Source organism: Symphalangus syndactylus, chromosome 12 (genome assembly GCF_028878055.3).
Source record: "Symphalangus syndactylus isolate Jambi chromosome 12, NHGRI_mSymSyn1-v2.1_pri, whole genome shotgun sequence".
Classification (NCBI taxonomy): Eukaryota; Metazoa; Chordata; class Mammalia; order Primates; family Hylobatidae; genus Symphalangus; species Symphalangus syndactylus.
The window spans coordinates 138,342,932-138,355,371 of record NC_072441.2 but is presented as its reverse complement, the minus strand read 5'-3'; the positions used below and the strand labels follow the sequence as shown (position 1 = coordinate 138,355,371).

Here is a 12,440-nt window from a genome sequence, read left to right as displayed (position 1 = left end):
AATATGCCTGCTTCTTCCCAAAATGTTTTAACATTGATTATGGGAAACACCTACATATCTGAGGGCAAATCCTGTCTGAGCTTCTTGCCTTGCCAAATGATAGTTCTTCTACTTGCTTTGAGGAATGGAAATCACCCACTTGTAGGCCTACTGTTTTCTATATTTGAGCCTAATGGGAGCAGGTGATTCTATATGGTTCATATTCTTTGTCTCATGCCATAGACAACATAATTTTCATTTAGAAAAGTCCAGGGTTGAATACTGGAAATATCTATGGAGAAATAGAGAACCAAAGAGATGTATAGCTCAAGTAGTCTGTGAAGACCAGCCCACTCACTGCCTTTCTTAGTCATTGTTTGTTGTGTTTAAGTAACAGAATTTGGCACATTTGATTTTACTGCTTAAGTGATATTCATCTCTTTCCAGGATTGGGGCTTGGCTTCCCCTCGGCCCTTTGTTTTGGTTTCGTATCTTTTTTTTGCCTTGCAGTAGAATTAATTATATATTTTTTAATGGCCTAAAATTGACAGAAGCTTTTATTAGCATAGCCGGCACATTTAATTTCTAGTTCTTGCTCTCTGGCTTGTGTTTATAAATCTAATAAGTAATCAGAATTTTACTTCCATTGTGCTGGACTTTATATTCTTCACCACTCACAAAGTTACATTTTGGGCAATGTGTCTGGTACATTTAATGAATTTGTAATGATTTTATATTGAAAAGTGATCTTTTTTGGTTGTATTGCTTACATAATAAGTTGAAACTATGTCAATCTAATTTCTTTTCCTAACCTTTGAAAACCTTTAGGTGTTTGTGGAGATACTGATAGGCTATCATCTCTTCACCAAAAACCATCCAGATATCTCTTTGACAGTTATTCTCACCATGTTTTTTCCCCATGGTTGACTTAGAAAAGCAGAGAGGGTAGGAGGCTAAGGAGAATTGAAGATGTGTTTCATCATAAGAAGTGTTCAATGTAACCATCTGCTCTGGTTTTGATTTAGTTTTGTATCTTTTTCGGAGGTGGGAGGGTATTTTCATATTTGTTTTTCCTTTTTTTTAAGTGTTGCATTCATTTCCTTTCCATCTTTTTGTTGTGAATTTCTTGTTCCTCTGTTGTGTCTTTGCCTTGGTTGGTGGCCAAAGGAGCCAGCAGGGCTGAAGACCCTCCGTCTGGTGAGCATGCCCTCCTGGCGCCATACAAACAACGAGGAGCAGGCGGAGGAAGATGATGATGATGTAGTAGGTCCTCCTGGGGATGCCAGCATCCTAGCTGGCACTGCTGGCACTGCAGGGCCATCAGAGAGTCTGAGGTTCTCCAGGTCTCCAAGTAGTTCAGTTACCATTTGCCACCTTCTCATTTCACCTGGGAATTTGGGTCCCAAAGAAAGTAGTTAAAACTAATTGTGCCTTTTGTCACTGTTAGATGCTCGTGGACTGGGAATTGTTTTTCTTAGCTGAGAAGGGTTGGCACAAAAAGGATAATGGTTTTTGGAGGTGTCAAGTTCCCTTCTGACCTGGAGACCCATAGCTTTCTGGTGGCCTTGCTGTGTTTTCTGAGTCCAGATTGCAGAACTGTGGAAAATTTAGTTGACAGCATGACAATTAATTGCTCACAGCTCCACAGTCTAGACTAACTGGTACTCTCCACCTCTCTGGCCTCTAGGTTCTCATCGTACACTCCGTCGTTTGTTTTCAAAACAGCCTGTTTGCAAACTCACTGCATGGAGATACTCTGGCTTTGCTCAATAATATCTAGTTGCTATAGAGGACAGAGATTTAACTTGCATGTTCTTAGGGTATTTATTTTTGGTGAGGGGTACATATGAGTAAAGATTAGAGTATAAGAGGAGTATATTCTGCCTGCAGGCCCTAAATTATAGTCCAAAATCTTTTTCCAGAAACAAGGATTAGGCAATATCCTCATTCTCTGTCCTCTTAAAATCATTTTTAAAATATCATTTATCTCCCTTCTCATTGCCTTAGAATCTTCCATTTTATAGGTACTATCATCTTCTAAGCCATATTCACAATTAATTTCGCTGAAATGACTGAGAAAAGGTTCTTGCTAAAAAGATTTTTCCTAAACCTTTGACTGAAGAAGTTATCCTGTGCCCAGAGAGGCCTTGACATCTCTGTGTACAGATTCTCCTATTTGAGAAGTGTTGCTTAGAAGTGTTGGAGAGTGCCCAGAAGATGCTTCCATCCTTATCTCTCCATGTGTTAGGGTACTTTTTGCCCATTTTAATTTGGAGCAATGTTCTCTGTGCAGACACCCGCAACAGAGCTACCTTATATTTTATCAGCCTTTAATTAGTACCAGTTTGACACTTACAAAAGAAGTGGGTATAATCTAGTGAGAGTGATATTTCTCTCCAAATTTTAGTAAAATAAAAGCAACATTAGAAAGTAAGCAGAAGAAAATGTTCTAGGGGTAGATACCCCTTTCTGTGATACTCAGCAGGCAAAGAGACTGCATTCACCTTCCAACTCGTAACAGTTGAGCCTTGGACAGGGTACCAGAGGCACTGGATAGAGACGGGCTTCTCTCCAGTGGGTTATATGACATCTGGGATTGAGTGACTGGCATAACTTTCTCAGGAGTAATTATGTTGACAGCCCTACACTATCAAAGTTTTGTTTGCTCTGGGTATTTCATGCTGGGGTAAAGGGTACCCTTCCTTCAGTGGCAGCTATGTTCCTGGGAAACTAGTCGCTTCCTAATTTTTGCCTCCCATTTTGGATTTTTTCACTTGTTTCTTGAGCATATGTAACTTCTCATTTCCTATGGTTAAAAATCAGCTATCTGTATTTTTTTTTTTTTTTTTTTTTTTGAGGTAGAGTCTCACTCCATCTCCCAGGCTAGTGTACAGTGGCATGATCTTGGCTCACTGCAACTTCCACCTCCTAGGTTTAAGCGATTCTCGTGCTTCAGCCTCCCAAATAGCTGTGATTACAGGCATGTGCCACCACGTCCGGCTAATTTTTGAGGAGCCAATGAAGAGACGGGGTTTCACCATGTTGGCCAGGCTTGTCTCGAACCCCTGGGCTCAAGCAATCCTCCTGTCTCGGCCTCCCAAAGTGTTGGGATTATAGACGTGAGCCACTGCACTTGGCCAAAAATTGGCTATCTTGAGCTCCTTTTGCCATGTTTGTAATAAAGTTGGCTCCATCTGTTACTGTGCAATATGTAATTAGGACTTTCCACCCTTTCTCTACGATAGCATTTAACTGTGATTTTAGGAGTCATAGAGCCAAAGTCTGTTCCCATTAACCTCACATCCAGAATCAAGTTCTGCCACATGTGACTGCAGATAAACCTGAACAGAAGCTGTGGCATTGATTCAGCATTAGTGGTCAAACAGTATTCTGTGTTTGCGAGATGCTTAGTGGTACACAAGGCATTTTGGGGACCTCAGAGAGCCTGGTCAAAACACGTACAGGCCTGGTTTTAGGGGGTGCTTTGTGTAATGCTCCCACGCCTGGCTTCTACTGTAAGGAATTCTTGTGTGGTCCTTTAGTCCTGGAAATAAAAGAGAAAGGGTCTGTATGGTTAAATTGTGTAGCCAGAATTAACATCCCTTTTTTTGTTTGTTTGCAGCCCCGGGAGAAGGGCAGGATGCGTTTTCATAGGCTGCAGAATGTGCAGATTGCCCTGGACTTCCTAAAGCAGCGACAGGTAAGACCATCACATGCCTTCCCCATTCTTCCAGGCTGTGTTGGCATTGGGGCCCTATTCAGAGATGTTTTTAGTGCCCCTAGTAAGCTCTCAGTAAATGCTAAATCTGATTGACCCAGTTCTGAGTCTTAACTTGCTAGTAGGCAATTGTATTCTGGTTAGAGAAATCATTCAGTACTCCTTACACAGAACTTGTGACCTCCTTGAAAGGAAGAATGTTCACGGAGAAGAACATGATGATAAAGATGGAATTTTGTGGATGCACCTTAGGTGGGGGTCAAAATGAAGATGAAAAATAAACTAGAAAAGAGGTGGAAAAGAGGTGTAGCATCCAGGAAGAGAGAGGACCAAATTGCTATATCACAGTGAAAATGAGATAAGGGGGTGGTGTGGATTGTTGAATGCCACATCAGATCTGAGAAAAAGGTCTAAGTTGTTAAGCACTGATAACTTAAGTGAGCAGTTTAATACAGGAGAAAGATATTTAGAGTATACTAGACCTAGATATAGGAAGAGATAAAGAAGCTTTTCCTTCCCTAGATGAGGAAGACAACAACCCATTTTTAGACATAGGAAGAGGAGCCAGTGAAGAGAGTAAGATTGAAAATGAGCGTGAGGAGGAGTATTAGTAGTCATAGAACATTTCACCGAGAGGATACCTTAACGTTATACTAGTCCAGTTTCTTATTATAGATAAAGAAACTGAGACCTGGACAGGTAAATGACCTGCCTCAAATCACAAGTCAGAGTAAAGCTGGGACTTTAACTCAGGCCTTCTGACATTCAGTTTAGTGCACCTTCCACTATCCATGCTGCTTTCCACACAGCACCCTTCCTCCTTTGCTTCCTAACTGAAGGAACCAAATCCAGGGATTGATGGATGAGAAGCAGAACACAAGTGGTGTGGCCATCTTTGAAAAAGAAAAGAAAAATACCCCTTCTGAGAGACAAGGAGAATGACAGAGGGAGGGGTGAAGATACAGAGATGGTTTGTGGTAGAAAGAAGATGGATGAGGGAGTCAAAGAGTTCATCTGCTTAGAGTGAGCTGTATGGAAAATATTTGGGGTATCTAGGGTTGCCAAGCAACAACAGGGTCAACATGACATTAAATGGTATGCATATTTTTGGAGTCAGTTCATTTTTGACACTCTTATCAGTAATTCTCATTAACTTAGAAAATTCTGTTTGCTCTCATAACAATTTACTTCTGATATAACATTTCTTATTTCCTTGTTATTTCTCTGTTTGCTCCAATGCATTGTAGGCTCTGTGAGGACGGAGAATAAGATCTTAACATTTTACCTTCATCTCCCATAATGAATGGTCCTCAATTGGCACTTAATAAATATTTGCTGAAATAAATTGATAAATAAAAAGTGGTAGAAGTGGAGGTTGCTGAAGTGTTCAGGGTACTGGGAGAAAGCAGCATTGAAATGCCTGTGTGTGGAGCTAGAGGAAATTGGGTGGGGTCCTTACTGGCAAGGTTTATGAGAAGAATTGATTAGCTAGAAGTCTAAATCAGGACAAAAAGTGGCTTTGGTTACTATGATAGAATGAAAACGTGGACAGGTAAGAACAGTGGATTCAAAGAAGGGCAGGGAGATTACTAGAGCCGTTCTTGTTAATGGTAAAGTCCAAGATGTAGCTGTGCAGATGGCCAAGGTGGGGAAAAATGAAAGTCATCAGAATTCAAAAGGCAGGCAATTTGTGCAGATAGGGTAATATTTGGGATATCAATATAAATGCTGAATTTCCAGGAAAGGTGATGATGAGGCAGGAAAAGAGAATAGGAACTAGGTAGTGAGGTCATTGAGAAAAAGGTTAGCAGAGATTGGAAGGTGGTTTGGCCAAGGGAGGTAGACTTCACAACTAAAGGGGAAAGCTGATAGAGGTAGGACTGAGGAATGTGGACTTGGCTGGTACTGGTAACCCACCAACTGTCGACTGTTAGTGATTAGAAAAAATGAATTCTCGAGAAGGGGACAGGTTCTCCCACTTCCACCCCACTCCCACCGTATAGAAGAGGAAACCAAGATACAGAAAAGGGAAAGAACTTGCCCAGAAGAATGTCATTGTAAGGGAGAAATGAGGCTTCCATTTGAGAAAGTCACTAGGGTCCTCTTGAGACACACAAGTTTCAGTTCAATAGAAGAGATAAAGGGAGGACACCTGAAGGACACTGTCGCAGGACTCTGAGGGTATGATTGAGGAGGCTAACAGAGGTGAAGTAGAAGTAGGGTGGTTTGCCCAGGACACTCCCAGTTTTAAAGTTCCACGTCCCAGGAAATTCCTCCATTCCCAGCACACTGGGGCAGTAAGTCAGCCTGGGGCGAGGGTGTGTCAGGGCACATTGAGTTGCTGGAATGAGATTTTAGGAGTAAAGCATGTGCTGCGGGAGGCATGGCAGGTATGGATATCTGTGACAAAGATGGCATAATGGAGCTGAGAGCAGGCCAAAGACTGGTGAGGGAAGAGAGGTATCTCTCTTTTCTGTCTTTCTCTCTCAGAACCTTAAAAAAAAAAAAAAAAAAAAAAAAAAAGGCAAAGAAGAAAGAGAAATCTTGGCCCTGATGGCAATAACAAAGTGACCCACAATACCTTGTGCTTGTGAGGTTGCTTTTCTGGTGAGAATGCAAAATGGCATAGCTACTCCAATGACTTCTTATAAAGCTAATCATATATCATATAACCCAGCATTCCCACTCCTAGGAATATACCGTAAAGAAATTACTGTGCTCACACAAAAACCTGCACATGAATATTCATAATTGCCAAAAACTAGAAATAATTCACATATCCGTCAATGGATGAATGGGTGAACAAACAGCAGCATATCTCTATAATGGAATAACTACTCAGCGATCAAAAGGAGCAAACTGTTGATTCATGCAATGACTTGGATAGGGATCTCAAGGGCATTATGCTGAGTGAAATAAAAAGACAGTTTCTTTTTTTTTTGAGACGGAGTCTCGCTCTGTCACCCAGGCTGGAATGCAGTGGCACGATCTCTGCTCACCGCAAGCTCTACCTCCCAGGTTCATGCCATTCTCCTGCCTCAGCCTCCTGAGTAGCTGGGACTACAGGCACCCGCCACCATGCCCGGCTAATTTTTTGTATTTTTAGTAGAGACAGGGTTTCCCCGTGTTAGCCACGATGGTCTCGATTTCCTGACCTCGTGATCCGCCAGCCTCAGCCTCCCAAAGTGCTAGGATTACAGGCGTGAGTCATCGCGCCTGGCTGGCAATTTCAAAATCTTGCATGCTGCATGATCCCATTTATCCAACACTCTGGAAAAAGCAGAACAAGGGATCAGAATCAGATCAGTGGTTGTCAGGAATTAGGGGTGAGAGTAGGGTTTGACTACAAGGAGGGGGCCAGCACAAGGGACCTTTTTGGGGTGATGAAACTGTTTTGTGGTGGTAGTTGCATGAATCTATACATGTGTTAAAACTCATAGAACTGGACACCAAAAAAGAAATCAGTTTAACTATAAATCAATAATGAAGTGATACAAAAATTTAATCAAAACAAAAAGTCCTAGAGCCCTGAGCCTTGCTTTTATTTCTTTTTCAGGTGAAACTAGTGAATATTCGCAATGATGACATCACAGATGGCAACCCCAAGTTGACCCTGGGTCTGATCTGGACCATTATTTTGCATTTCCAGGTAGGGTATGTGAAGTTTGGGATTCCTGTTGCTTGGTTTGGACATGGCCTAGAAGGTTGCACTGCCTTCTGCAGACAGCATTGAGCCTTCCTTCTCTCTATCTGGCAGTGAACAAAGGTGGATGGGAGTTGGAAAGGAAAATTAAGATTGGTCTGCAGACAAGCTGTTGTATCATAAACGCAGAACTTCCTAATTATTTGCTTAATGAAATGGAGGGATTTTTTTTACCTATCTGTGGTTTGGCCCTGTCCTCAGCAGTCTGGTTATTAGAGGTCTGTTTGCTCAGCTGAATCAAAATGAGGCTCTTGAAGGACTTAGAATATGAGAGTTGAGAAAAGCTGTTGGTGTTGATGCTTTAGAAGGGTGGAGTGAAGGTTCATAATCCTGCTCTAATGTAGACTTTTTCTCATCTCTAATAACCTTTAAACAAGCCTTCTTAATTACAATACTTTAGTATGTGGGTTTATATATGTGCTGGCAAGCACAACCTTGCAGCAGCCATCACACCCAAGAGCATCTTGAAGAATGTTCACATGGTCACATGGCCTTCCTCTTCCTAAGAAGGCAAATCCTTTTTAGATCTGAATTGCTATTGGAAAAGTACAGCCCTATTTTTATAAAAAGGCTGTTCTTTTACATCCCTTTTAGGTCAGCCAGACAAAGCTATTTCTCAGACAGTTCTCTCTAATACCCAGTTGCTGCACATGAGGCTGATGGATTAGAGGGAGCATTCCCTCAGCTAGTGGGAATAGAAGGCAGGGTGTTGACTTCAGGGATGAGGCCAAGGTGACATCCTAGCTGGGGAGTTGGCGCTACCTGCTGGTGAAAGATAGAACAACAGGTGTCCCCGAATTCCTGAGAGAAAAATCTGAGTGCTTTGGCTTGTTTCTTGAGGCTCTAGTTTGGAGCCAATGCTGGCAGTTACCAGCATGGACAGGATTGTGTGGTGGTAATGTATTTTGTGGAACCACAGGGTATCCTCAGGCAAGCTTTGGGCATAGGGATAACTAGGAACATGAACTTGGCAGGTGTGCCCTGGCAGGATGGGAAACTTTGTTGAGCTTTCATGGAGGACTACAGTTATCCCTTTGGAACTCTTATGAACAGAGGAGCTTTTAGAGAAATTTGTTTTTTGGCCACAAACCTGCCCTCACTGTGAGTGCCCAATGTTAGTCTCATAGGTGTGAGGTAAGGAGAATTTATTCACTGTCTCTATTTACCCCAACTACTACAACTAAATTAATTTCCTTTTTTTTTTTTTGACGGAGTTTTGCTCTTGGAGTGCAATGATGTGTTCTTGGCTCACTGCAACCTCTGCCTCCTGGGTTCAAGCGATTCTCCTGCCTCAGCCTCCCAAGTAGCTGGGATTACAGGCATCCGCCAACATGCCTGTTTATATGTTTTTAGTAGAGATGGAGTTTCACCATGTTGGCCAGGCTAGTCTCAAACTCCTGCTCTCAGATGATCCACCCACCTCGGTCTCCCAAAGTGCTGGGATTACAGGCGTGAGCCACCGCACCAGGCCATAACAAATGTTTAAATAGAAAAACATTTTCTTTTCTTTTTTCTTTTTCTTTCTTTCTTTTTTTTTTTTTTTTTTTGAGACGGAGTTTCGCTCTTGTTGCCCGGGCTGGAGTGCAATGGCTCGATCTCCTTTCACTGCAACCTCTGCCTCCTGGGTTCAAGAGATTCTCCTGCCTCAGCCTTCGGAGTAACTGGGATTACTGGCATGCACCACTATACCTGGCTAATTTTGTATTTTTAGTATGGGGTTTCTCCATGTTGGTCAGGCTAGTCTCAAACTTCCGACCTCAGGTGATCCACCCGCCTCAGCCTCCCAAAGTGCTGGGATTACAGGCGTGAGCCACCGCGTCCGTCCAGAAAAAACATTTCCTTGAAGCATTTAAAAATTTCATTTCTTTCTGCTTACTATTTTTCAGAATAATTAGTTGGTTTGCTAAGATTCTCCAAAGGTGACCAATAATAGTTCTTTTGTTCATTTTTTTTTTTTTAGTATCACTGTGACTCATGGATTTTTAAGCAGACTTAATGTTGTTCCAATCAAATACAGTTATTATTCTTTTTAATAAAATCAAATAGCTCCATCTTTGGCTGTAAAGAAGCTTTCAAGTTGACTCTGAGTCCTTTGGCATGACCACAGTGGTCTTTGATAATTTCCTTTATTTCTTGTGCAATGAGGTGTTCCAGACTCTTTTTTTATATTTTCTGTCCCAGGCCTGAAATTCTTAATCTCTCCTAGGAACTGGTTCTCTTATTTATTGACCACAGTCTGAATGCTCCTAGGTTGCCCATTATTTCTTTCTTTTTCTTTTCTTTTTTTTTTTTTTGGAGCAGATTTCGCTCTTGTTGCCCAGGCTGGAGTGCAATGGCACCATCTCAGCTTACCAAAACCTCTGCCTCCCAGGTTCAAGCGATTCTCCTGCCTCAGCCTCCCAAGTAGCTGGGATTACAGGCGTGTGCCACCACGCTTAGCTAATTTTTTTATTATTAGTAGAGACGGGGTTGTTGGCCAGGCTGGTCTCGAACTCCTGACTTCAGGTGATCCACCTGCCTTGGCTTCTCAAAGTGCTGGGATTACAGGCGTGAGCCACCACACCCAGCCGGTTGCCCATTATTTCTAGGCTTTTTCTGTGGACAGAGCTAGGCAATACTTGTATTATCTCTAAAAACAACAACAACAACAAACAAACAAACAAAAAACCCCATGAATTTGTACTGATATTTTGAATTCAAATTTAGGATTGCAGGGTTTTGTTTAACCTCTTTGACTTTATATTTATATCTTTTTTTTCTTATACTGAAAATCTTGATCTTAACAACAGTAATGTGGTTATGCTTTTCCTACACACACAGAGATCTGTAAAATCATATATATTATTTGTAATATATATGAATCCAAGTAACAATATGAATGTTATTGTTAGCAGTATGATTACTTAGAATTTTATTCTTTCATTGCTGTTCTTTTTGTCCTTAGCGTATATTTTCTAAGGATGTGCAAATAATTGTATTTTATTTTATTTATTATTTTGAAAAAGTAGATGGGGTCTCACTATGTTGCCCAGGCTGATCTTGAACTCCTGGGTTCAAGCCATTCTCTTGCCTCAGCCTCCTACAATGCTGGAACTATAGACATAAGCCACTGGGCCCAGACACAAATTACTATATTTTGAAGTCACTTGAAATAATTTATCTGTTGTTGTTAAGCCACAAATTCAATACACAATTAAGGTTCATTTGTTTTTATTTGCATTCAGTTTTGAGGGGTTGCTTTTTTCCTTTCAATTTTACCTTACATTATGTAGATCATTTATATTGTTCCAAAGGGAAATTTTAAAAAGTTAAATACCAATTGTGTTCAGAGAAGTCTAGCTTCCATCTCTGCTCCCTCCATTCTGTATCTTCCCTTTCTCTGTAGTTAGCTAAATGTTTTAAAACACCTTTTTGTTATAATTTCTATTGTTTGTTTATTTTAGGAAAATGCATTCATTTAAAAAAAAACTTTACTGAGGTATAATTTACATACCACCAAATCAACTAATTTAGTGATTTTTATGAGTTGTACAATCATCACCATAATCTAGTTTGGGGAAATTTTCATCATCTAGATAAGATCCTTCTTGTTCATTTACAGTTACTGTACATTTTCATCACCAGCCTCAGGCAGCCACTAATTTATTTTCTATCTTGATAGATTTGCCTATTCTGGGCATTTCATATAAATGGAATCCTATGATAAATGGTCTTTTGTATCTGGCTTTTTTCACTTAGCATAGTATTTTTTGGTTCATCCATGTTGTGGCACATATCAATATGTCATTCTTTTTTATTGCTGAATATTCTGTTGTATGGATATGTCATGTATTTTGTTTAAATATTAAGCCAGTTGATAGACATTTGAGTGGTTTTCACTTTTTCACTATTATAAATAAACTTATTTGCATACTAGTCTGTGTGGGTTTATGTTTTCATTTCTCTTGTGTATACATGTATATACCTAGGAATGGGATTTCTTGATTGTACAGTAAGCATGTTTATCTTTTAGAGAAACTGCCAAATTGTCTTCCAAAATGGTGTATCATTTTACATTCCTACCAGCAATGTATGTGGTTTCCTGTGTCTTTACATCCTCACCAGTATTTATTGTCTGTTTTAGATTATAGCTATCACAGTGAGTGTGAAATTGTATCTCTTTGTCGTTTTAGTTTGCAGGAAAATGTATTATTTAATTGAATTCCACAAACATTGACTGGGAATCAGTTATGAGCAAGGTCTTGGGTAGAGTGTACGGAAGATACACGGCTGAGTGCAATGGCTCACACCTGTAATCCCAGCACTTGGGGAGGCCTAGGTGGGCAGATCACTTGAGGTCAGGAGTTCAAGACCAGCCTGGCTAACATGGTAAAACCCCACCTCTACTAAAAATACAAAAATTAGCCAGGTGTGGTGGCGCACTGTAGTCCCACCTACTTGGGAGGCTGCAAAGCATGAGAATCACTTGAACCCGGGAGGTGGAGACTGCGGTGAGCCGAGATTGTGCCACTGCACTACAGCCTGGGCTACACGAGACTGCATCTCAAAAAAAAAAAAAGAAAAAAAGAGTCTACTACAGAAGATACAAAATTGAACTAGATACAGACCATCTAGTTGGACTCTTATTATTTAGGAGAGTGAGAACAGACATACCATAAAATAACTTGACAGAGGTTTAGAGAATGAGAGAGGTATGGGTTAGGATGATGGAACACGGTATGAACTCAACAGTGGGCAGCAGTTACTAGTAACAACTTATTATAATTATTAATTGACCTTATAACTTCCAGGGCTTCTGACACAGCCCACTGTTCTTTTTCCTGTTACCAATTTTACAGAAAGGTAATAGCAGCTTTGGCCTAGTCTGTCTTCTGCACGCATATTGGCTACCTGCTTTTCTCTGTTATTTCAGCGCAGCCAAATGCCTATTTATTTGTCTTCTTGTAGGTGGGAGCACCGCTCCCAGAATATTTTCTCAGTTTTAACTGTGGATTCCTTTTCTTTGCCGTTCTGAGGGCTTGGTGTTTGCCTATATTAGCT

At 40.8% G+C, this 12,440-nt stretch overlaps 1 protein-coding gene across 9 annotated transcripts in view; it reads left to right on the top strand.

Moving 5' to 3' along the window:
• MACF1 (microtubule actin crosslinking factor 1) overlaps positions 1–12,440 on the top strand; it is a 408,649-nt gene that overhangs the window by 167,281 nt on the left and 228,928 nt on the right. For 8 of the 9 annotated variants that reach the window (XM_055255176.2, XM_055255175.2, XM_055255173.2 and 5 more), the window contains 2 exons: positions 3,602–3,679; positions 7,254–7,346. In XM_055255176.2, the coding sequence (XP_055111151.1) occupies positions 3,602–3,679; positions 7,254–7,346 (171 nt within the window). Of the gene's footprint in view, positions 1–1,146; positions 1,243–3,601; positions 3,680–7,253; positions 7,347–12,440 lie in introns of all 9 variants that reach the window. The other variant, XM_055255178.2, reaches the window with a different exon arrangement.